A 24,610-nucleotide genomic window follows, 5' to 3' on the forward strand; every position below is an offset into this window, starting at 1 on the left:
GGAAGCCCTCGCCGGTAAGCGTAACAGGAAGCAAGATCCTGGTTGGCAGCAGTTTTTCTTTGATAGGGGATGTAGAAAGTCTTCCAAATGGGATTCCCCTGGACCTCATTGGGAGTTGGCATTTCACGACTTGTGGGGCAAAAGAGTACCTGATGTCCGGGATTGCCACAGTTCAGACAGAGACCGGCGTTGCGTCTACGCTGTTTTACGCTGGAAGACAACTTGTTAACCCCAAGTTGCATAGGCTCTGGGATACCTAGTGGAAGGGGTTCAGTAAGCCGTCGATGACGGGATCTTTCAGTTCTCCTCTCTTGCAGACACTGAGCAATGCGCATACATATGGCGATGAGTTCCTCAAGATCAGTTGGGACGTTCATGTGCAGCGAGCTCATCCTTTAAAATCTCCATAAGACCTTGCCAGAAGGCGGTTGCTAACGCCTTGTTATTCCATCCGGCCTCCATGGCAATAGTGCGGAACTCCAAAGCGTATCTGGCTACGGATCTACTTCCCTGAGAAATATGAAAAAGAGAGGAAGCGGCAGTTACCTTGTGGCCAGGCGTATCAAAGACTCTGTGAAGTTACCGGGTAAATTGTCTGATATCCTGAGTGAGATCCGATCTTTGTTCCCAGATGGCAGAAGCCCAGGCCAGGGCATCATCAGTGAATAGCGATATAAAGTACGCCACCTTGGATCTTTGAGAAATGAATCGAGAAGGCATAAGTTCGAACTGTATGAAACATTGATTCAGAAAACCCCTGCATCCATGGGGATCATCACCATATCGGTTGGGTGTGGGAAGTCGGGGTTCAGATGAGGGAGACATAGGCATTGAAGCAATAGTTTCAGCAGAAGGCCCCCGAAGGGACAGGACTAGGAGGAGGGGTTTGTACCCGGTCAGAAAGGGACATGAGATTCTGGAGCAATAAGTCCATGCAATGGTCATTTTGTTCAAAGTATTTTTCAATTTTGGAAAACATGCTGGCATGCATGCTCAAGACCCACCCCACCTCAGCGGGGTTCATGTTTGTTGAACTGAGCATATCATATGGGAGAAAAAAGAACCCAGTCTTCCAGCACTCAATCACAACAAATGTAGAATTGTAAATTTAAAATACTTTATTAATAACCAAGAATAAAAAATAGGGTGTTAAAACGTAATTAAATGGTGTATTACAACAGCACTTGACTGTATCCTTGATAACCCACCCGAGATTAGGTGGGTAGATGTAGTAATAAGATCCCTTATAGATATTCGGGATCAAGGCGCTATATGTTATAGCTTCCTAAGAGGTATAGGAAATGGGTCTATGGGAGCTCACCAAGAGGGTAATCTCAATATTAGTGTATCAGTGCATGTAGTACGCACTCAGATGATATACTAATAATGTAAATGTTCTATGGCATAGTATGCGAAAGTTCAGACCATATCTGCCCCTGCTTGAGATAGCGCTGCTTGCTTGATAGTCTCTCTAGCGTTAATGGTGCTAGATTCTATGGTGGAATCATATTGTGCCCACAAGTGAAATAAAACGCAGGCTAATAAGCAAACATTAGGTAAGGTATATGTTAGTTGGCAATTATCAGGTGTGTGATATAGTTACCAGAAACACCTATACTGCAGAGAAATGATTGATGTAAAAACACCATATGTGCTACTGATAATGTCGTGGTGTTTATGGGTGTGCTGTAAACCCACAGGGCTCGCCTATGTTATCAGTAAGGTATAGGTGCTATTTGATCAATCTTAAGCTTTTTAGTGCAATGTGATTTCCAGTCGTAATTTAGCCATTCTGTTTGAATCCACAGAAAGAAACCTTGCACACACTCATAGTCACTGTTCCCAAGACTGAGTGATGTGGTGCATGTGAAGAGGTGGGTAATATTAAAGCAACCTCCACTGTGTTTGTGGTGGCTACAGCTGGTGTCAACACAGGTTGATGACGCTAATAAATACACATAGCAGCTGTTAACTGCTAAAAAGCTAGTCTGCCAATATCAGGTGAGTACACTGACAAAATGCCAACAGCGTCAGCTGATGAGTAGAACGGGTATATATGGGGTTACTGATGGGATGGAATCACTGTAAGATCACACCACCCCCCTTTCCCTTTATCACAGATGTATACCTAGTACCAGTTTATAGGGGGGGCCGGTCTACCTGTGAGTCGCATGGTCCCCTATATCAGCGCTGATCTTGGTTATATACCCCTAAGGGGTTTATTTTACTCACCTACAGACAGGCAGGTCCTCGAGCATATCAGCGCTGATATAACCAAGATCAGCGCTGATATAGGGGACAATGCGACTCACAGGTAGACCGGCAGAATATAAAAGGCTATCAGGGGACATTATTTTCCTACAGGAAACGCATTTCACTGTTAGCTCTACACCTACATATTGGGACAAACACTACCCCCAGGTATTCAGAGCATCTGTAAAAGAAAAAAAAGAGGGGTGGCCATACTATTAGAGAGGCACTCTCTATTTAAGGTAGTTAAGATAAGAAGGGACCCTGAGGGACGGTACCTAATACTCACGGGGGACGTAGAAGACACACAGATAACTCTAGTAAATGTCTACGCACCAAATGAAAACAAGAGAACATTCTTTACAAAATTATTCCAATTAATAGGTAAAAAATATCTAGGCCGCATAATCTTAGCAGGAGACTTAAATATAGCTTTAAATGAAAAACAGGATAGATCTAAACCTGCTTTAAATACATCTCTGGTATCTAGAAATGGGGAGAGAAAAGCATTTAAAGAGGGGCTAAAAGAGTTAAATCTAAGTGTGACGGTGAGAGGGTAACCAGGCTCACTAATAAAGGTCATGCCCACTTGGTTGCCCCTGAGTCACGTTGTGAGGTCCTAGAGTGTCAGCTCTTGGACCTGGCTGTCGTGTATGTACTACTATGCCTTGTAGGAAACTATGTGACAATAAAGAATTTTTGTGCTTTTGCCTTTCCAGGAGTCAAGCAAGCAGAGATAGCTAGGTTATGAGTTTCAGGGTGGGTTTTGCGGAGAAAGTCTTTTCAGATTGTTGCTACAGTATGTATCGGGGTTCCAGAGTTACTGGATACCCCAAAAAAGTAGCCGGGAATCAGGTACGATTCTCAGATACCTTGAAGCACAATGCTCCGGTCAAAATCCTACACTGAAAACTTTCTGGCAGCTCACCGCCAGGATTCCCTGCTCCAGCACAAACAAGAAAGGTAAAAATTGGCATAGGGATTTGTGTATCCCGGGTATAGTCATGGGTGCCTGGTTTAGGAGGAGTCCCACACGGTAAGTCTTCTGCATAATTAGCTCTTCAATTGTGCCTGGTAACAAAGCATTATGCACTAAACTACTGTACAGGCGGGCCCCGGTAATGCGGCGGGTTCCGTTCTATGGTTCTGCCGCAAAGCGAAAATCGCCGGAAAGCAGAACCGGCGATTTGCGGCATCTGCTCATGGGCAGACCGGCAATTTCCACTTCTGCGCATGCGCAACCTCCGTTCTGTGCAAGCGTGACAACTGTTCTGCGCATGCGCGACCTCTGCACCCACCGTTCTGCGCATGCGCGACCTCTGCACCCCCCGTTCTGCACATACGTAACCTCTGCATCCCCCGTTCTGCACATGCGCGACCTGGGCAGCCCCCGTTCTGCGAAAAGCCGTAAAGCGGGGCCTTACTGTACTGTATTAGCTAACCTGCAGTGCTAGTGTAGTGTGTGTGTGTGAAGAGGTTGCTTGACAGGTACAAATTTAATGGCAAAACCCAAACACTTTCTAGACTCACAGTGACTTTCATGTCTTCCATGGATTTAAAATCAATACTTTTCATCAAAGCATAGACCAGGTACTCACTGCCTTCAGTTGATCTCAGGCTTTATGAAAGTTTCATAGGCTGGGCTGTGACAGTTTTCCATTATAAGTTTGTACCAGAGACATTGATCTTAATCTTGTACTTGGCTTTAGCTTGCCTATTGTTTTGATGTAATATCCTGACGCAGACCAGCAGAGTGATCCTTTAAAAGATGTCTTTTATTAATCAATCTTAACGTTTCTTGTGTTTGTTTTACAAACAGCAGTTTGTGAAACAAGATAAAAAGTATTTCTGTACTACACTTTCTTTGTGACTAATATATTTTGACTGCAGTAATGCATATCATTTTACAGCAGAGATATTAAACTGGGGATTCCATACGCCCAAATCATTTAATATTCTGCAGATGTGATCATTTTACATTTGTTTTCTTTTTAAATTCACATTGCTTACTTAAATTCCCAAATTGATGAGACCATTTGATCAGAATTAGCTCAGACGTATTAGGATTTTATATGCAGAAAAAAAAATAATAAAAAAAAAATGTACATATTTATTCCTAGTTTCTATAACCATTTGACAGTAAGTTTTTTGTGAAAGGAATTCCATTCTCCAACTTCATTCCTTTTATGTGCTTCTTACCTGTATTACATTGCATCCTGGAATTATATTACCTTTACAGTAATTGAATTGTATTGTCTGTATGTTAATTATGAAAAGCATTACATTTCCCCTTAAACTGATTGGCAAAGGCAGCTTCGGACTCGCACAGTGCTTACAAAAGATTATGGGACCTATGCAGAAAGGTCCGATAAGTCAGTTATCGGCAGCTTTTCATCAAAAATGCCTACAGCTATTCTGTAAGCTCTGATATTTTGGAGATACTAGATATTTTCGTAATTTTTTTTTCCAAAAAAACCCCAAACAATCGCCAAACGCGCACGATTAGCCACTTATCTCCACTTACTGACAGTTTCTCAAATTCACTAAATTCTAGTAGCCCCGATCAGCTTATCGAGTCTGATCGGCGCTCTAGATTTGAGATTTCTTTTCCGAATCGCCTCGCCAGAATAAGTTGTCAAGAAGGTGGGGAGAAGCTGCCGAGGAGCGGCGAGACGGCACTTAGAAAAAAAAAATGCATTTTTCCTGCATCGGATTGATGTCGGGAGACTCCGGAGCTAATATCCATTAATATCAGCACCGGAGACCCCCAGCATGAATCAGATGCATTAAAAATGCATTTAGAAGCAACTTCATTACCTTAGCGGCTAACCGAAGGGGTTAACCACCAGTGCTATGCTTATTGTGGGTAGCGGTGGTGGGTGAAGGTGGTATTTGGCCTTTGCTGGGTGTTAAGGCCTTGCGGGGGGGTTGCGAGTGGACTTAACACCTTCATTACCTTAGCGGTTAATACCGCTAAGGTAATGAAGGGGTTAACCCCTCCCGCTTCCCATCCAGTAGACCTAAACATCTATTCTTGGGGCTAATACACCCTTCACCCACCACCGCTACTCCAATACAAAAAAAAAATACACACAACAGCCCTACTAGCCACCTCCTAGGCCACCAAAACCATTACAATATTTAATAAACAACAATACACAACCCACCCACCCCCTGTGCCCCCACATAAAACCATTATTTATTTTTTTAGACACAGAATTAATACCACAGGCCGGCGGTGGTCCCAGGGTGGTCCCTACGGGTGTTCATGGGCCCCACAGGGCATCCTGGGGTTCCCATGGGTATCTGAGTGCCCTTGGGGGTTCCCCCAAGGCTCTGTGGGCCTCCAGGTAGTTCCTGCGGGTGTCCGGGGGCCCCAACGGGGTCCACGGGTGGTCCCCACGGGTGTCTAGGGGACCTCGAGTGGTTCCCACTGGTATCGTGGGCCCTCGGGTGATCCCTGTGGGTTTCCGGGGACGTGGTCCCCGCAGGTATCTGGGGGTCCTCATGTGGTTCCCATGGGTGTATAGGGGTCCTCGGGTGATCCCGTGGGCGTCCGTGGGTCCTCGGGTGGTTCCCGTGGGTCCCCGCTGGCCTGCGGTACCATTCCTGTATTTAAAAAAACAAAAACATGGCCTACATTTCAATAAATACACATCCCCCTCCCCATCAAACACATACAGTACAGTAATGTGCAAAATAACTATTATCCAGATATGGATAATAGATTATTTCCCCATTATTAAACAAAACATTAGCCAGCCAGCATAAATAAAGTAAATAAAAACATTCTACTTACCCCTGCCAACATGAAGGGTATCCTCGTCAGCATACTGTAGTGCCATGTCCTCCGATGCCAGCAACAATACATAAAAATACAATCTAATGGCCCCTAGCCCCATAATCACAGCTAACCGCTATAGTAATTAAGGAGTTGACCCACCCTCCCCCACTACCCACCCGGGAGGCCTATCCACCCACCCCGGAACCACTATACCCACCCTGTACCCATTGAGTGGCATAGTAGTACATCATACCGATAAAATATGGGCATGATAAGCTACTATAGCAGTCAATGGTCACACCTATACAAAAGCATGAATGTCAAAAATACACAAGAATAAAACAGATACAACAAGCACCTAAACACCCAGAAACAAAAATTAAAAGCAATAGCCAAGCAACCAATTAACTAAATTAAACCACTAGCCAATCAATTAAAGAAATTAAATCACTAGGCATTCAATAAAATAATTTAAACCACTTTGCAATCAATTACATAAATCATACCACTAGCCAAAAGATAAATGTAATACCTAAAAGCAGTAACCAGCACAGCAATTAATTCATACAACCACTAGTCAACACATTAATTAAAACCACTAGCCACCAAAATACATCATTAAATACAATCGCTTTTTAATAAAAGCATTTATTATTATGCATCATTTGTTACAGATGTATTAGATTCAATATGCTCTCATCCAATATGATTAAGTGGAAACCACAGTTTTCACATAACATAAGTACTACAATTTGATGCATTTAAATTTAGGATTGACTTTATTCCAAGAATTTAATATGGAATTATTAGATATGGCATTTACATATTGACCATACAGTTCAATTTCATAGTCTCTCCCAATGTATGTTTTTACCAGTTAGTTTCAGCCTATGTGATGTTTTTTATTCAATTTCAAATCAAGTTAATGTGTTAATATAGCTACATTCAGCTGTGTCTGAGGTGTTTTTTAAAATTAATTAAGCAGATATAAATGTGCTCATTTCCTGTTGGTCCTATACTCCTTGAGAAAGCGCAACACTTGCTTGAAACGCGTGGGAGGACTTCTCTGTCATGTTTAACATTGACCTATGTTCTAAATAAAGCCTTTTTTCAATACCTGGGTACCCCATCTCTTATTTTTACTATATGTCCAATTTTCGTGGACTGCATGGATGTTGTTCGAGTGCCCTGAATTTCTACAAACAAAGCTGGTTTATACGGAAATCCTCTTCTCCCACAGGAGCCGGATTTTTCTTTGTAAAGAAAAAAGATGGGACCCTCAGACCCTGCATCGATTATCGGGGCCTTAACAAAATCACTATTAAAAAAAAAATCGGTATCCCTTGCCGTTAATTTCCGAACTCTATGACAAACTGCAGGGGGCAACAATCTTCACTAAGCTGGATTCACGAGGAGCTTACAATCTAGTAAGAATACATCAGGGGGATGAATGGAAGACTCCCTTCAACACCCGGGACGGACACAACAAATACCTTGTGATGCCATTCGGCCTTTCTAATGCTCCAGCACTATTCCAGGACATGGTTAATTACATTTTCAAGGACCTCCTTAGCCAATTTGTCATTGTTTATCTTGATGATATCCTAATTTTCTCCAAGTCCATACAGGAACATCCGGGTCAGGTTAAACAGGTACTTCTACGTCTGCGAAAGAATCACCTATTCGCTAAGTTGGAGAAATGTCAGTTTCATCAGACCACGACGACCTTTTTAGGTTGCATCATATCGGATACAGGCCTTAACATGGATCCAGCCAAGGTAAAAGCGGTCGTGGATTGGCCTCGTCCCACAACACTGAAGGTCATACAACGCTTCCGGGGCTTCGCCAACTACTACCGAAGATTCATATTAAACTTCTCCTCAGTAGTAGTGCCCATTACAGCCTTAACACAAAAAGGTGCCGACCCAGCCTTATGGTCTTCTTCTGCGAATCAGGCGTTTGTGTGATTGAAGTCAGCCTACGTGTCAGCTCCTGTCCACATACACCTGGACCCTGGTTTACCTTTCACCCTGGAAGTGGACGCTTCTGACGTCAGGGCCGGAGCAGTACTATCTCAGAGAAAGATGCCTCAGGCCAACTTCAAGCAATCGAGAACTTCTGGCCATCAAAATGGCTCTAAAAGAATGGAGGCACCTGCTCGAAGAGACAGAAAACCCTTTCACCATACTGACGGATCACAAAAACCTCCTATACATTGAAAGCGCTCGTCGGTTGGTGTCATGGCAAGCTCGATGGTCACTTTTTTTTTCTCGGTTCAATTTTATCATTTTATATCTACCTGGCTCCAGGAACATCAAGGCAGACGCATTCTCCCGTCAGTTCCTGCTGGACGACAAGTCTGAAGAACGAGAAAAGACTATACTGCCTCCAGCATGCATAATCTCCACGAACACCTTCGATTATTTGGAGAACATCGTTCAAGGTCAGTCCAACATCCCTGAGGGCATCAAAGTCCCAGAGGGTCACCTTTTTACTGCACCTGCAAATCGTAGGAAGGTTCTAGAATGGGGTCACTCCTCCAAGAGTTCAGGACATCCTGGCACTAGGAGAACTTCTGATCTGGTAGAACAGACTTTCTGGTGGCCAGGAATGCGGAGGGAGATCAAAGAATTTGTCGCCTTATGCCCTACATGTGCTCAAAATAAAACTCCCCGGAACATACCCACAGGGTTACTCCAACCTCTTCCAATCCTAGATCGTCCATGGACCCACTTATCTATGGATTTTATCGCAGAACTACCAATATCTAAAGGCATGAACACCATTCTCGTAGTGGTGGACCGTTTCTCCAAGCAAGCTCACTTTATTCCTCTTAGGAGGCTGCCGAATGCTTCCAAGCTTTCTGAAATTTTTGTCAAATAAATTTTTCGTTTCCATGGGGTTACTCAGGTTATTGTCTCAGATCGGGGTTTCCAATTTATTTCTAAATGTTGGCGTTCCTTTTGCCAGCAACTGGGGATCTCTCTTCATTTTTCTTCTGGTTACCATCCTCAGACCAACGGTCAGGCAGAAAGGACTAACCAATCCTTAGAACAATTTATTCAGTGTTTTATATCCGATACCCAGGACAACTGAACAGATCTTCTACCCTGGGCAGAGTTCTCTCACAATAATTTACAGAGCGAATCAACGAAGGAGTCATTGTTTTTCGTCAATTATGGCTTTTACCCATCAGTCCTTCCCATGACAGGACCCAGGTCTAGGGTACCAGCAGAGGATAATAGGATCCAACAATTACAGAACTCATGGGAGAGGATTCAAGTGAATCTAAAAAAAGAGCAGTTTTCCTACAAAAAACAACTGGCGGTCGAAATTGACGAACAATCCCAGCATACAATCCAGGGAATAAAGTATGGCTTTCCACCAAGAACATTCGGCTAAAGGTACCCACAGAGAAACTAGCACCAAGATTCATTGGCCCGTTTACCATCTCCGAGAGGATAAATTCAGCGGCCTATCGGTTACAATTACCGACTACCATGCGTATCCCATCCGTGTTCCATACATCCCTTCTGAAACTGTTTGTACAGGACTTTCACTCTCCTGCCCCGGCCTCATCACCGGAACCCCTCCTTATAGACGGACAACAAGAGTTTGAAGTACAGTCAGTGGTAGATTCCAGGATTTCAAGGGGAGGCCTCCAATATCTCGTCCATTGGAGGGGCTTTGGCCCCGAAGAGCGATCCTGGATCTCTCGGGATCAATTACATGTCCCCAGGCTCGTCCGGCCTTCCAATCGAAGTACCCTCTAAAACCATCTTTGACACGCCTGGAGGTCGCTCCTGAAGGGGGGGGGGGTACTGTGAGGATTGGCATAAGGTCCCACCCCCGTGACGAATCTCACGACGCGTGTCAGTCACAACCTGCGCCCAGGCGTCACGTTACTAGAAGGGGAGACACTGCAGGAATCGTCTCCAAGCCCCACCCTCTTGATGCATCTCGCGACGTCATGGGTGACGCACGTCAGGCGCCGTGCTGATAGGAAGAGAGACACCACAGGGACCACCTCCAGGCTCCGCCTCCGTGACAAAATGGGCAGCGCACTCTGACTACGCGCAGTCGTCACGTGGACACAGGCACTCAAGGGGTTAATTCTATCCCTTATCCCACAGGTGCTACGGACTCTGCCCCTGCCTATCGGTACACAGCATACCTATGATGCTCACTCCCTGCAGCCTCCTCATTGGCTCTCTGTGTTTTATATGCTCAGCCAGCCCATTGGCAAATTGGCTGAGCATAAACTGGTTTTTATTTGTGTGCTTACCTCCAGCTTCTTGTTGCCTTGTCTTGTTTCGCTTCTTGTATTTTGACCTCAGCTTGCACCCAAAATCCTGACTTCTCTAATCCCTGGACCACGGCTATGGACTATTTTATTCTCTCTACCCCTGGACCCCGGCACCGCATCAACGACTATCCGATCTCTCCACTCTTTGACCACGGCAAGTACCTCAAGCAATCTGACCTCTCCGACCCTAACCCGGCTACACGACTACCACTCTGCACTTCGGGTGTGTCTGCTCGGTGGCAATCAATATCCCCACCTCAGCCTCGCGGTCCCGCCTTGTTTGTGGTGAGCGCTTCGTGATATAGAGATAGAAATGTTTATTATTTTGCTTTTTTTGCTAATCTAATCATATATAAAATCTCATAATGATGGATCACAACGATTCTAATTCAGAGTAGGATTTTTAAAACAAAAAAAAAAACATTTAACCTAGAAATCTGATATAATGGTTTGTGGTTTGTGGTTTGAATTACTTAGAAATAAATACCTGTGCCATTATTTGGGGATGAAATCTATTTTGAATCGCTTCTTTAGGGTTTTCAGCATAATAGCTTGAATACAGAGAAGAATATTGCTTGATTGTCTACCAAGAGGGACACAAAGGGCTAGAGGCCTTAAAGGTAAATATACAGTCGGTGCGTTAACATTTAGCGTTATTAAAAAATGAGACTGCCACGATATTATTTGGAATTGCCACTGTATTTACTAAGAATTGTTTATTCATAAACGGGTTTTGATATGCAGCCCATTTGCACGCATGAAAAATGTGTTAAGTCTAGTGATACAAATAATCAATAACCATTGAAATCAATGTTACTCAGCATTAGAGAAGGAATGTGTGTGTGTGTGTGTGTGTGTGTGTGTGTGTGTGTGTGTGTGTGTGTGTGTGTGTGTGTGTGTGTGTGTGTGTGTGTGTGTGTGTGTGTGTGTGTGTGTGTGAGTGTGTGTGTGTGTGAGATATCACACTTTTCTACCATTGGTTTATATAATAGGATTTATTACAAAACCCTATGAGTTAACCCTATTGATTCCTGAGGCTGACAATGCATTGCAAAGAAATGCCCTGCAACTCCTAAAGGGGTTAACATACAACATACAGTAAACATTGCATGAATTAAACTCAAAAAGACTAACGTCTATATATGCCAACTTAAGCTTTTAGAAGCCTTAACAGCAAGTTAGCCATGGGTTGATAATGACTAGCTGGCCATTTGGACTTCTAGGGAGTTGATATCATACTGTATGTTCTATAATCTAAAGAATATGCATTATTATCTAGGTTGACTAGTCCTATCTTACCTATGACTACAGTGGCCATTATATACATAGGAAACATAACCTAAACGACAACCTGTGGTAGGTGATACAAATTGGCAATATTTGTTGGCGGAAGTCAGGTATTGGAATTTAGTGAATACACAATTTGCTCTTAATTACTCATTTGCATGCTAATATGCATACACCGCTTTAAAAAATATCACTAACACATTGCAGCGATAAAAAGACTTCTCACTGCTTTACCGCTGGCTATATATGGCTTTGGTGAACAGGTCGATAAAAACAATTGGCGCTAAACACAGATAACCGCAAAGTATCAAAGCAGAAAGTTATTTTTCTACTCATTAGGAAATAATTGGATAACTTCTGTGAATGTCAATGTTCAGGGTATACAGTACATTTTCTTCGTGTTAACCTTGAGTTAATTTGTGGTGCTATGTATGTTCATTACCCATTGCACCCTAGTGCATACTTTTTCATTTTAATAGGTTGAGCGTTGAGTTATTTCTTTTGTTGGTTACAAATACAGTACATTGGCCATCTCTAGTTTAACTCATACTTGTAGCAATATTATAAAGTACTTAGTTGAAAGTGTAGTTTGAGTTACTAGAATAGACCACGTTTAACGTTTTATACAAATCATATATATTTCAATCTAATATCCTCCAGTGGCTTTCCATTTTGTAAAACAATATTGCTATTAAATGTCAGCTATGCTGCAATGTATTATGTATACATCGTATGTATGTATGTATAACGCAGTACAACTCCACAGAAAGTTGTTACTTAACATAGATTTCCTGGCACTAAACCAGTGCAATATCAAAGCAATAAAGCAGCACCAAATGGGGTTTTTGTGTTGATACTCTACATTTGGTCCTTTTTTTATTCCTCAGTTTTACAAGCGTTTTTTATACATGAATATTATACAAGGCCTAATTTTCGGGTGGCATTTGCTGTCTTAATGACGTATTGTTTGCAGTTTAGATTTTAGCCTGAGATTTGAAATGCTATTAAACATACTATACTGTATGTATAAGCTGTGAAGCATTTGGCATAGTATGTGTTTTATGCTGTTGGTTTGATTGATGTGGTCAGTATATTAAAGGGTGGGAGACTATTTCTAGTGGCTTGATCATCAAATTGATAGAATGAATATAATCATTGCATTTACATATTACTTCCGTATTACTTTTCACTATAATACAACAAACGATATAGTGGATAAATGCATCAGATTTTACTTTCCTCTCATACATACCAGAAAAGGAGGCTTTTAAAGGCCACTCTACTGGGATTTCAATCCATCTGTCTCCATTAAATAAAAGAGGAAGTGTTTTATTTATTGAGTGGCTAAACGTATCCAAGGTTTTTGTGTTCTGAATTTTTACGTGGTACAAGGATAACCGTCCTCTGTTTTCTCTCCAGGTGTCAAGTCCCAGTCTCACTTTAAATAATTCTCCTAAATCATATGAAAGACGAATCTAGGAAAAATTAGAATCCAAGTATTATTAATTACATATGTCATGAAGTGCCATGCAAGGTAATGATATAACAAAATATCCCCCCCTAGACCCCCCAAAAAAAGAAAGTTATTTCCTTATAACATGGAAAATATATTTGCATCGATGGCAATTTGTGCCAGCGCCACACGCATAAATCTTGCTTCATACATTTAAAGCAGGTCTCCTTGTAGCAGAGGTAAATGTCACTGCAGACTAGGAGGATTTATTTGACGCAAAGAGAGAGGGAGACTGCCACGTTGTAGGTACAAATTTTGATACATCATTAAACTATTACTCAGACTCTATCCTCTACCAACTGCTCCTATAACCACTCCCGAAAACACTCATGGCGCAAGTTGATCATGAAATGTGTTACATTTTGAAATGTATTTATTATACGTTATACTGTAAGGTCGGGTCGGTAATAGGCGTAAACAGTGGGGGGAGAAGGGGGGATATATCCCTCCAGAATTCAGAGGTATTCACTGAAAGCCCGAATCCAGAGAGAGTGTAACGCACAGCCAAAGAGAGTGGGTCCAAAATTGGATTAAAAATGAATCTTCTATTCGTCCATATGAAAAAACGGAAGTGAAAACCTCCTACGTGTTTCGTGCCCCAGCACTTTATCAAGGAGTTTATCCTTGATAAAGTGCTGGGGCACAAAACATGTAGAAGGTTTTTACTTCTGTTTTTTCATATGGACGAATAGAAGATTAATTTTTAATCCAATTTTGGACCCACTCTCTTTGGCTGTGCGTTACACTCTCTCTGGATTCGCATTTGGAGGTCTCAACAGTGACAGCACGCCCAAGAACGGTCACAGGACGGGGGTACTCCTGACATCATTGTTTGCGTGGTTCAGCTAGATCCAGGGATCATCGCAATGAGGTGTGGAGTGGTGGGTGTATTCCATTTACTCTGCCCCTTCAGGGATCATTGGTCCCCATGAAGATTGCAGACCACTGAAGAACTGTACTTATTATATTCACAAACAAACCCCCGTACCAGTGCTGTGGATTTATGTAGAAGATTATTACCAGTTGTATATGGTGGATCCGGCACTAGAGCACTGAAAGCAACCTGGGGCCTAGCTAAGCTGTGGTCCCATCCTTTTCACCCACTCCCGAGGCCCCAGTGCTCCAGCAACTTACTACCCGAGGCCCCAGCAGCCTACTACCTGATGCCCCAGTGCTCCAGCAGCCTACAACACGTGGCCCTAGAGCTCCAGCAGCCTACTACCCGCAGCCCCAGTGCTCCAGCAGCGTACTACCCGTGGCCCCAGTACTCCAGCAGCGTACTACCCGAGGCCCCAGTGCTCCAGCAGCGTACTACCCGAGGCCCCAGTGCTCCAGCAGCGTACTACCCGAGGCCCCAGTGCTCCAGCAGCCTACTACCCGAGGCCCCTGCCTCCAATGACAAGAGGCTCCAAAACCCTGTGCCTCTTGTCCCCTACTGCCAATCACCACTGTCCAGGGGACCCCAGTCACCTTTTCCCTTTTTACTGCCCACTGCTGGAGAAGAGGACCACCAGCCACACCACCCACGATGAGCCCTGGAGGCTCATTGAGTATGGAAAGGTAATTTATGAATTATTTGTATTTTCTATTAGTCTTGTTGTTCTTTATCAATGTACTGTTATCCTTTAAATAAAAAAAAAAAAAATATATATATATATATATATATATATTTACAGCATATAATCACTGCTAATACATGTCTTTTTGCTATATCTGAGTGTTGCTGCTTTTGTGCCTTCTCTTATGGGAAGACAGGGTTTCTATATATATATATATTTACAGCATATAATCATTACTTTCCTGGGGAAGTATGGGGTGGCTTATCTTTGAATCTTGTTTGTCAGGGTAAGGCCTTGCCCCCGCTGCCTACTACAGCGTCCGCTGTGGCGGACACTGCGCGCACGAGAGCCCTCCCCGCAATGGTGCCGGGCCCGCTGCGAGGGGGGGCCGCAGCGCTCGCGTGAGAGCTACTCCTGCTCTCAATAGAATTGAGAGCTGGACTCGCGTCGAGCGATACGGCACGCCCCCCGGCGGTTCAGCCAATGAGGGCGAACCTGCCGGGTGACATCATGGCCGCGCCCCTGTCACTCCTCCGCCACGCCCCCCCCCGGTCTCTCTTCCTGCAGCTCCCTGCAGACCAGGTAATCGGCTGCACGCGCCGCCAATCTCGCGGGCGTGCGTTGCAGCTGAGTTACCGGGGCCGTAGCCTAAGGGCCCCAAAATGAAACCTGAGCCCTGTTGGTTTGTTCGTTTGTTCCACTTCTTTCATTCTTAAAATTCAACTATTCACAGTTAGTGGTGAATATTTTGCACATGTACCATATAGTCTAAAGTGCATTACTTGTCAATGTTTTTCTGGGTGCTGAGAAGAAATACTGTACCGCGTTGCAATTTTGAAAAGTGGCTTAGAATTTAAATGAATACACTACATATTAATTTCCCTGTTGTTTTCAGGTAATGGGTTTGCATACAATTATTTATTTAGGTTCAATAATTTATATTTGAAGAACATGTTTTGTTAACTCAATATTCCGCTTATTAAAATTCCTTATCACTAAGCTTGAATATTTAAGAATACATTACAGTACCTTGTAAATCAGCATGTCTTTATCTTGAATTCCTTCTTTGCTTTCTATTATAACGGGGTTAGACTTGCCCTTGTTGCCATAAAACACAATAACCAAGTTTGAATTATTCTTTAGAGACTCTGTGATTTGTTCTTTTTCCTCACTGAATGTAGTCAAATAAACTTTCCATTCCCCATCTGAGTTAATGAAAATAAAACATGATTCATATATTATTAAAGATAAAGAGAGAGAGATAGAGAGAGAGAGCCAGCTGAGATGTTTGTGGGGTTTGCTGCAGGGCCATGTGTGGGGCCTCAGCTCTTACCTTCTCTGGCGGCATGTCCTCAGAGCCGCCATCATGGTTCTGCGACGTTAAATGGCGTTGTGTTGCCATGACAATGTGACATTATCCTGCACAGGGTGACACAGGGTGCCCCATTATCATAGCAACGTGACACTGCATGGCATTGCGTCGTCACGTGACGTCCCATTGTTATGGTAACACCATTTGACATTGTGGAGCCATGACGACGGAACCCTGTATGAGGAGATACTGCCGGTGAAGGAAAGAGAGTTACAGAGGCCATGACAACGGGACTTCACATGACATTGTGACACCTATTACATCGCAGAGCCATGATGACAGGTCCCTGCAGGAGATGCCACCAGAGAAGGTATGTATGTATAGATTTATTTATATAGTGCCATTAATGTACATAGCACTTCACAACAGTAACATAATCATATAAATAACAAATACTACAAATAACACATAACGGGAAGAAGCGCTTCAGACATAAAAGTTACATTTAGGAAAGGGAGTCCCTGCTCCGAAGAGCTTACAATCTAATTGGTAAGTAGGAAGAAAGTACAGAGACAGTAGGGAGGTATTCTGGTAAGTGCATCTGCAGGGGGCCAAGGTCGTTGTATGAGGTGTAAAGTATCAGCCACAGAGCTACTCATATGCTTCGTTAAGGAGATGGGTTTTAAGATGGGACTTAAAGGTGGATAGAGAGGGTGTTAGTCGGATATTGAGGAGAAGGGCATTTCAGAGGTGGGGGGCAGTCAGTGAGAAAGGTTTAAGGCGGGAGAGAGTTTTAGACAGAAAAGGAGTAGAGAGAAGACACCCTTAGCAGAACGCAAGAGAAGAAATGGTGTACCGCAGGGCCCTGCTTCTCAGCGCTCTGCTTTTCGGTGATCCGCCGATACGGCGGCACCGAGAAGGGGTCCACCATGTTGGATCGTAAGTCACGCATGCGCAGAACGGGCGGTTGCACCCGACGCGCATACCGTAGTTTGCGCGAGCAGACCATAGGTCGCGCATGCGCAGAATGGCAGAAATGCCGGTTTGCGCATGCGCAGAACTGAAAATCGCCGGATCCGCTTTCCGGCGATTTTCACTATACGGCGGGCCCCTGGAACGGTACCCGCTGTATACCCGGGGCCCTCCTGTTTAGCGAGAAATTAGGGTTGAGATATAAGATGTGGCAGAAGAGTGTAAAGCTTTAAAAGTGAGGAGGAGAATTGAGTGCAATATGGGATTTGATAGCAAGTCAGGAGAGGGATTTCAGCAGGGGAGACACTGAGACAGATTTAGGAAAGCGTAAAGTGATTCTGGCAGCAGCATTTAGGATAGATTGTAGGGAAGACAAGTGAGAAGCAGGAAGGTCAGATAACAGGAGGTTACAGTTGTCGATATGGGAGAGAATGAGGGCCTGTGTCAGAATTTTAGAGGTAGAGCAACAGAGGAAAGGGCGTATCTTTGTAATATTATGGAGGAAAAAACAACATTTTGAATGTGAGAGGAGAAGGTGAGAGAGGAGTAGAGTGTGACCCTAGGCAGCGTGCTTGTGATACTGGGTGTATGATAGCACTTCCAACAGTAATGTGGAAAGAGGTAGTAGAGCCAGGTTTGGGAGGAAATATGAGGAGCTCTGTTTTTGACATTTAAGTTTGAGTCAGTGGACGATATATTGGAGAAGTAAGAGAGCTACAGAGGCCCCGCGCTCTCCCCAGGCAATCAGTTTAAATTTTCAGGGGGAGAGTGCGGGGTCTCTGAAAGCGCAGGGCTCGGTGAATAGGCAACAATGCCACCGGCATCAGGTCAGCCCTGTTTATGTAGAAGGGTCACAAAAGGAGTCATATCAAATAGTACAAAGGATGAGAGGGAGAAAGAGTACAAAGTGGAGAAGGAATGGCTCAGTGAGTATAAACATTGACTGTGAACTTTGGGCAAGTCATTTTATCTCTGCCTCAGACACCAAAACAGATTGTAAGCTCATCTGGGCAGGGACTGAGTCCGTGCACTATACTGTCAGTGTGAAGTGCTTCGAGTCCCATTGTGAGAAAAGCGCTATACTGTATGAAATAAAGTTGTTATTATTATTACAAAAATGTTTGTCTTTATTAGCTCAACGTTTCAGCTCTTGAAAAAGGCTCCATTGAGAAGCCGAAACGTTGAGCTAGTAAAGACACATTGGGTGTGCCTGCTTTTTTGACATAAATATACAAATATATATATTTCAAGTATCTTTTTTGGAGGCAGGTGCAGTAATACAAATATTACAATAAATGGCTGCGTGTACAAAGAGTATTTCAGTTACAGATACAGCAGCCGTTATTGCTCTCGCTAGCGCGTTGCAGCGGGACACATTACGCACCAGCGGGAGCAACCTTTCAGAGCAAGAATAAAGATTTTGGAGTGACCGGAAGAGATCAGATTGCTAAAGAGCTTCCCAGGCTTGCTACCAAATCTCTAGAATGACTCAAAAGTTTTTTTCTATTTCTCCCAGAAATATTTATTTTTAATATAGGTCTCCCAGTTTGGGCCTGTCAAGTAAAACCTACCATAGGCTTCTTCGACAGCTCTGTTTAATACTAGGAATTTCTCCCCATATTTTCTCCTCTTAACAGCTGTGAAAGTCATAATTTTACCCCAAAGTACCGCCTTTGCTAACCATCGTCTCTGGGGGTCACTAGTCACTGTTCATGCTAAAGCATATCGGTGCAGGATCCAAAATACAGATTTTCTATTTTGGTCTTTGATATTTTGGTGAAATGACAAGAGTGAACCAGAAAATAGTCTAGTCTGGCCATGTTCCTGTGTGCCATAGATAAACAAGTAAAATCTCTCTCTGTGGGATTCATCGATCTCCATGGACCAATGAGACCAAACTTATTTTACAAAACTTAAAAAGTGCAAGATTGTTTGGCTTTAGCTCTGGTCTTGCTAGAAAGCGGAGCAATAATTTTATCAATGTTATAATTGTCCACTAAGTTGAGATCCCCTTCCAGTATCAAATAAGGTTTGATTCTAGTGGCAATTTATCTAACTAATGTGGAGAAAAATGACTTGCAGAACACATTAGGGGCATAGACATTTAGTAAGGTTACTGGCACATTAAACAGCTTCCCTTCTATGATGAAACGTCTGCTCTCTTCTTGCCTAGACAACTTAAATGGGATTTCTTTCTTAATTGTTTCTTACTATTATATGAGGCAAAAAATAGAAATTAACCCGTTCTCTATTAAGTTGTATGTGTTCACTGTTGGTTAAATTTGTCTTTTTAAGTGGTTAAAGATTTTCCTCCTCTTCACAAAAGAGTTATAGCCTCCTATGTTCCATGAGGTACATTTTATATTGTTACTAGTCATGGACAGTAAAATGTAGGAAGTAAAGCTGTGTCAGAGCATGACTAACTTTTCCTAATCCAGTATGACAAATGGCTTCATCGTACAGAGCCTTTACCTCAGAATAACAACATGTTAGGTGTTCCAACATGTGTGAATGATTTTAGGAAACAAAGAATATTAAACAGTGTCAAATTTACAACGCATGGGAGCAGATTCCAATCCTGTGAGGCAGTAAGCAACATTGTGCCCATGTGTCCCACGGGAAGAGGAGAAATGTGCTACGTACTTTTCATCTTCATCAGAATCCTCAACTCCAAAATGTTATCAGCAACCAAAAGCACCCCTTATGTTCTCTCTGGAATCCCCGGGTGCCTACTGTTCCAAAAGCTGAGTCGCGACAGACGGTGAGGAGAAACTTTCAGTGATTTTCCCAACTTCACTAGTCTATTCATCAAAAACAATAAACTTTCAAACAGCCTTTTGAAAGATGAATGAAGTATGATTTCAGACACCCTGTTGCTGCACAGCATATCACTAGAGACGTGGCTGCAAAGTTAGCATTGGATCTGCTGCTAATTCAGAAGGCTTTCACAAGTTAGCGGTAGTTATGTGTCCATGATACCAAATTCCATCTAGACACCATTCTCTTTAAAAGTCATTCCATATCTGTATATTGAGCTGCAAGGCAAAGTCATAAAGGCCATGGAATATTTAATTGTGCCAACTATCCACTCGACTATGGATATCTAGGCAAGTGGAACTGGTCAAAATAAAGGCTACATGTCTCTCTAAATTCTCCCTACTTACCTCTTAGATTGTAAAATCTTTTGCACAGGGACTTCTTTTCCTAAATGTCTACTTTGATGTATGAAATGATTATTCCTATTACGTCACGTGCATTACTGCTGTGAAGCGATGTACATGGATGACGCTATATAAATAATGATATTCATACATGACAGTGAGGACCTACTGGATGTATTTCTCTTCCTGGTCTCCAGCTTCAGCAAAAGCATGTCCACCCTCATCATCCTTTCTGTCTACTAGCGTGGGATTGAAAGAGGTCAGTGACATGCAAACTGCTTTATGAATTGCTGGCTTCACTAAGAAGCATACTGGTTTCAATATCTTGGATAAAGGGAAGAACGTCATTTTAAAATGGATGGGCACAATGACTTAGAGTCTTTATGCACACATCATTAACTTGATTGTACAGAAGTTTCAGAAACACGATAGGTCTGTAAATGAGATGCTTGCTGTCAAGTAAAATGTGTGATCTTTTTTGGCAGTCGGTAACAGCATACTGAAAATTGCAACAACTGCAACAAAATTATATATGCAATCAACTGAAGCAAGAAGTTGTAATAAGGTAGGATTCCTCCCTCGATATGCTTCAGGAATAGCCAACAGGGCCGGCATGATGGCAGTGCCTTCGGTGCCTCTGCACCGAGCCCCGCGCATACAGAGGCCCCACGCTCTTCACCACATCAATGAAACTGATTGCCGGGGGAGAGCGTGCAGCCTCTATTACTGTCTCTTACCTTGTCCGGCGCCATCTCATCCTGCAGCGTCTTATTGTCATGGCGCCATGAGGTCACATGGTGTTGTGTTGCCATGACAATGTGACATCACATGACACCGCAACATCATGATGCTGCGTTGTCTGAGGAGATACCGCGCTGGACAAGGTAAAAGGCCTTGCAAAAGCCCCTTCACTGATTCCCCACAAAAGTCCCAGCTGGCCCTGACAGCAACAAGCCATCACCAGCAACACAGCACCCCAGACATTCGGGAAAGGAGGGCCATTTCTTACTCCAGCACACTGGAAATAGTTGCCCTTTTGTGTGAACTATTTAAACCATTAGAAATAGAAACACGGATGTAAGTTCAGACAGTGCCAGCCTGGCCTGTTCATACCACTCATTAAACTTCAGGAAAGGCAGCTGGAGAAGCAGCAGAACAATTAATAAAATATGTTTCTAGTTCTAGAGGCTATAGAGCACAGGAAAATATGGCAGAAACCATTCAGGGCCATATAATAATATTAGTAATCTTATTTCATATAGCACTTTTCTCCCAATGAGACTCAAAGTGCTTCTCAATTACAGTATAGTGCACGAAATGCAGCAGATTGGAATTTTACAGACACAGTCCCTGCGCAGATGAGCTTACAATCTGTTTTTGGTGCCTGAGATAAAGAAATTTACTCAAGGTCATAAGGAGCAGACACCCAAATTTGAACTAGGTTCCCCTGCTTTAAACTCAGTCTCATTGTTTTGAATCAGTGCCTTTATTTCTTCTGCAGTGTGACGTCACATGGTGCCCCGTTGTCATGGAAACACATTGCCACGTGACGTTGGGACGCTGCAAGAGGAGGAGGCCAGAGTGACACATAAAAGTAAGTACCTGTGGCGGCCTATAGGTGGCAACATTCTAAAACCGGCCCTGTGTACTAAGCAATGCTGTTCTATAAGATACCTTCTGGTACTGAAAGAAAACTCATGGCCCATTCCCTTGAATGGCCAGCACAGTGACTTCTGGGACCAGAAGGTGTCCTATTGCTTAGCACCACTAAGCAAAAAGGGGTCAAAGTAGTTTCTGTTGGATGTAAAACAAAATAGTTTAAATATGCATTGAAAGACATTAGCACAAACTCCCCAAATGGCAATATAATGTATAGGTAATGCATTTCATTTGAATGACAGTACATGCAATTTAACAGAAAAAAATGGAAACAAACACTGTAAATAGAAGAGCAAATAGAATTTTGCTGCAAATGGTTATGAATTGTAAAGGTGGCATGTGTGTGTGTGTGTGTGTGTGTGGGGGGGGGAGGGTAATAAACTAATACGATTGGCTATAGTTGTGAATTTATTACCTGATGTCATGGGCTGGTCACCGTTTAGCAAAGCTGTTGCACTACTGCCTTCTTCTATTTCTAATGGAATAAGATTAACTGAGAATTAGTGTTTTTAGAATACAGCATAATAATAAACACATCCAAATTTACACATGGAGTTGTGTTTATCTCTCAAGTTTCTCAGGTGGCTCAAATGGCTGCTAGCATCATCACTGCCAATGTGCCAATCAATGGTGAATGAGGCATCCAAAAGGTAGGAACGCAAATGCGTACCACTCAAGCGTTAACATGATGCCCCTAGCAGCGACTTTTCTATTAATCAAAAAGGCCTAAAATACAAAATATACCAAATAACCTAGACCCCCCCTTGGGAAATATTGTAAAGCAGAAAGAACCTTAAACACCAGCTAATTTTTGTATACTAACATACAGACCGTGTATAAATTATGTGCCCTTGCCCTGTACTCCTGTTAATCAGATAAGATTTGTTTAGGTTTTCAGTAGTGCGTGGCGTCTCCGTGGCGGGACGCCTGAACCATCACAATTTCAAAAATACAAAGTAAGACGTGGTAGTCACACTCGTAGTGTTCAAAGGATCCTGAGACCATTTTAATAGGACTCAGAAAGACAGATGCTGCCACAACGTTTCGGGGTAAAAGATTAACTCTTAAACCTAATGGGTTAAAATTTGACCCCGAAGCGTTGTGCCGATGTCCGTCTTTCTGAATCGTATTAAAATGGTCTCAGGATCCTTTGAACACTCCGAGTGCCACTACCTCGTCTTACTTTGTATTATTATAAATGATGTGTACCTAATGTGGTAAAGTGCAGTGTGCCTCATTCTTATAATTTAAGGAAATACAGTATTATTATTTTTACAAAGATGACGCATTTTACATCAAAAGAAAGTACATGTGTTGAGGTGATGTGCAAATATGTGGCAGCTAATGCAGGTCACAACTGTATGCATTCATTTTAACCTGTTTCACAATCATTTCCATTCAATTAAGTCGGCACTGGTGTAGTCTGAAATGTATGTCAGGCAAATTAATGTTTTACCAAAAGTTTCTTACTTTTAATGTGACTACTAAAGGTCAGAATGTCACCCGAGGGGCTACATGACATACATACCAAATGCGTGGTGCAAAGCCTCGTGTGTTTAAAGAGAAATGTCATTATTGTGGCTGTATCTGATTGACTCCGTTTTTTCTAATTTCTCATTAAAAAACAGTGTATATGTATTTCTTTGCTGCATATATTTACATTCCATTATAAACCATACCGTATCCTTTATGTAGATGCAGAAGGGTAAGTGATATGATAAATAATAAAATGAATACCCAAACCAATTTCCTGACTTTAACGTAACATCATTTAATTGTATTTCCTTATTAAAGCAGCAACATAACCAGCTCCTTTTCCCCCCCCCCCTCCACTTAATTTTTTTTATTTTTTCCACATAATTTGGACATGGTGGTCTTGCGGAGATGAGCCATGCTATTTCTATTTATAGGCACTCCCCCGGGCTCCGTTCCCAAGATGATTACCTTTTTGGTTGCCGGTGTTTTTGCTGGCATTCCAAAAAATCAAAATGGAGGACAAGTCAGCCTCGTCCCCGCAGGCCAATAGGAAGCCGCGACGTTATCGGGGGATGACGTTGCGGCTTCCCGTTGGATGACGCCAGTAACCATCATTACCTTTACAGCACTAACACCGGCAACTAAAAAGGTAAATATCTTAGGAACTGGGGGATCGCTGTAGCTAAAAAAAACAAAACACGTTTCCGAGGATTCCATGGTTCGAATGCTATCAAAAAGCTGCAGTAAAAACAGGGGTATTTCTGCTTTAAAGAAACAAACCTATGTCTATAAAACAGGACAGCACTGAACTACACCTACTGTACTATATATCTCATTGCAGTGTTAGCGTATGTTTGAAGCTTCCGATTTTAAAACTGAGCATTAAAACTAATGTTTAGAACAGTTTGTGCTTTGGAATGTAATGTACTGCACTTACAATTCTGCTTAATTCCTGCGTAGCTGTTTTTCTGTTACAAAACGTTCTTGCATAGGTGAAACCTGTGACCCTCAAGTTTGAGTCAATGAATTAAACTGGGTTGCTCCTTACTTTGCACCCTGTGACTGCAAACCATAGCAGAAGGCAGCATTTGTTACTGAATAAAATGAGAATGTAGTGAGAAGTAGCAATAAAAAATTTGAAAAAGTACCATATTATTACCATAGGAGAATGCATGCTATATAAATAAGACAAACAGTAATATGAAAATGTAAAATAACACAGCAGATTTATACTGTGGAAAAAGGAAAAATCACCCTGGCGCATGAAATAAGGAACTGATGAATATTATGAAGCAATACTGGTATGTCGAGGTTTCTAAAGGATTTCATAT

At 42.6% G+C, this 24,610-nt stretch overlaps 1 protein-coding gene across 3 annotated transcripts in view; it reads right to left on the minus strand.

Moving 5' to 3' along the window:
* Positions 1 to 24,610, minus strand: part of RP1 (RP1 axonemal microtubule associated) — a 452,067-nt gene that overhangs the window by 42,837 nt on the left and 384,620 nt on the right. For all 3 annotated transcript variants that reach the window (XM_075584311.1, XM_075584310.1, XM_075584309.1), the window contains 3 exons: positions 22,219 to 22,278; positions 15,729 to 15,904; positions 12,880 to 13,102 (listed from right to left, as the gene is read on the minus strand). In XM_075584311.1, the coding sequence (XP_075440426.1) occupies positions 12,880 to 13,102; positions 15,729 to 15,904; positions 22,219 to 22,278 (459 nt within the window). The remainder of the gene's footprint in view (positions 1 to 12,879; positions 13,103 to 15,728; positions 15,905 to 22,218; positions 22,279 to 24,610) is intronic.

Source organism: Ascaphus truei, chromosome 2 (genome assembly GCF_040206685.1).
Source record: "Ascaphus truei isolate aAscTru1 chromosome 2, aAscTru1.hap1, whole genome shotgun sequence".
Classification (NCBI taxonomy): Eukaryota; Metazoa; Chordata; class Amphibia; order Anura; family Ascaphidae; genus Ascaphus; species Ascaphus truei.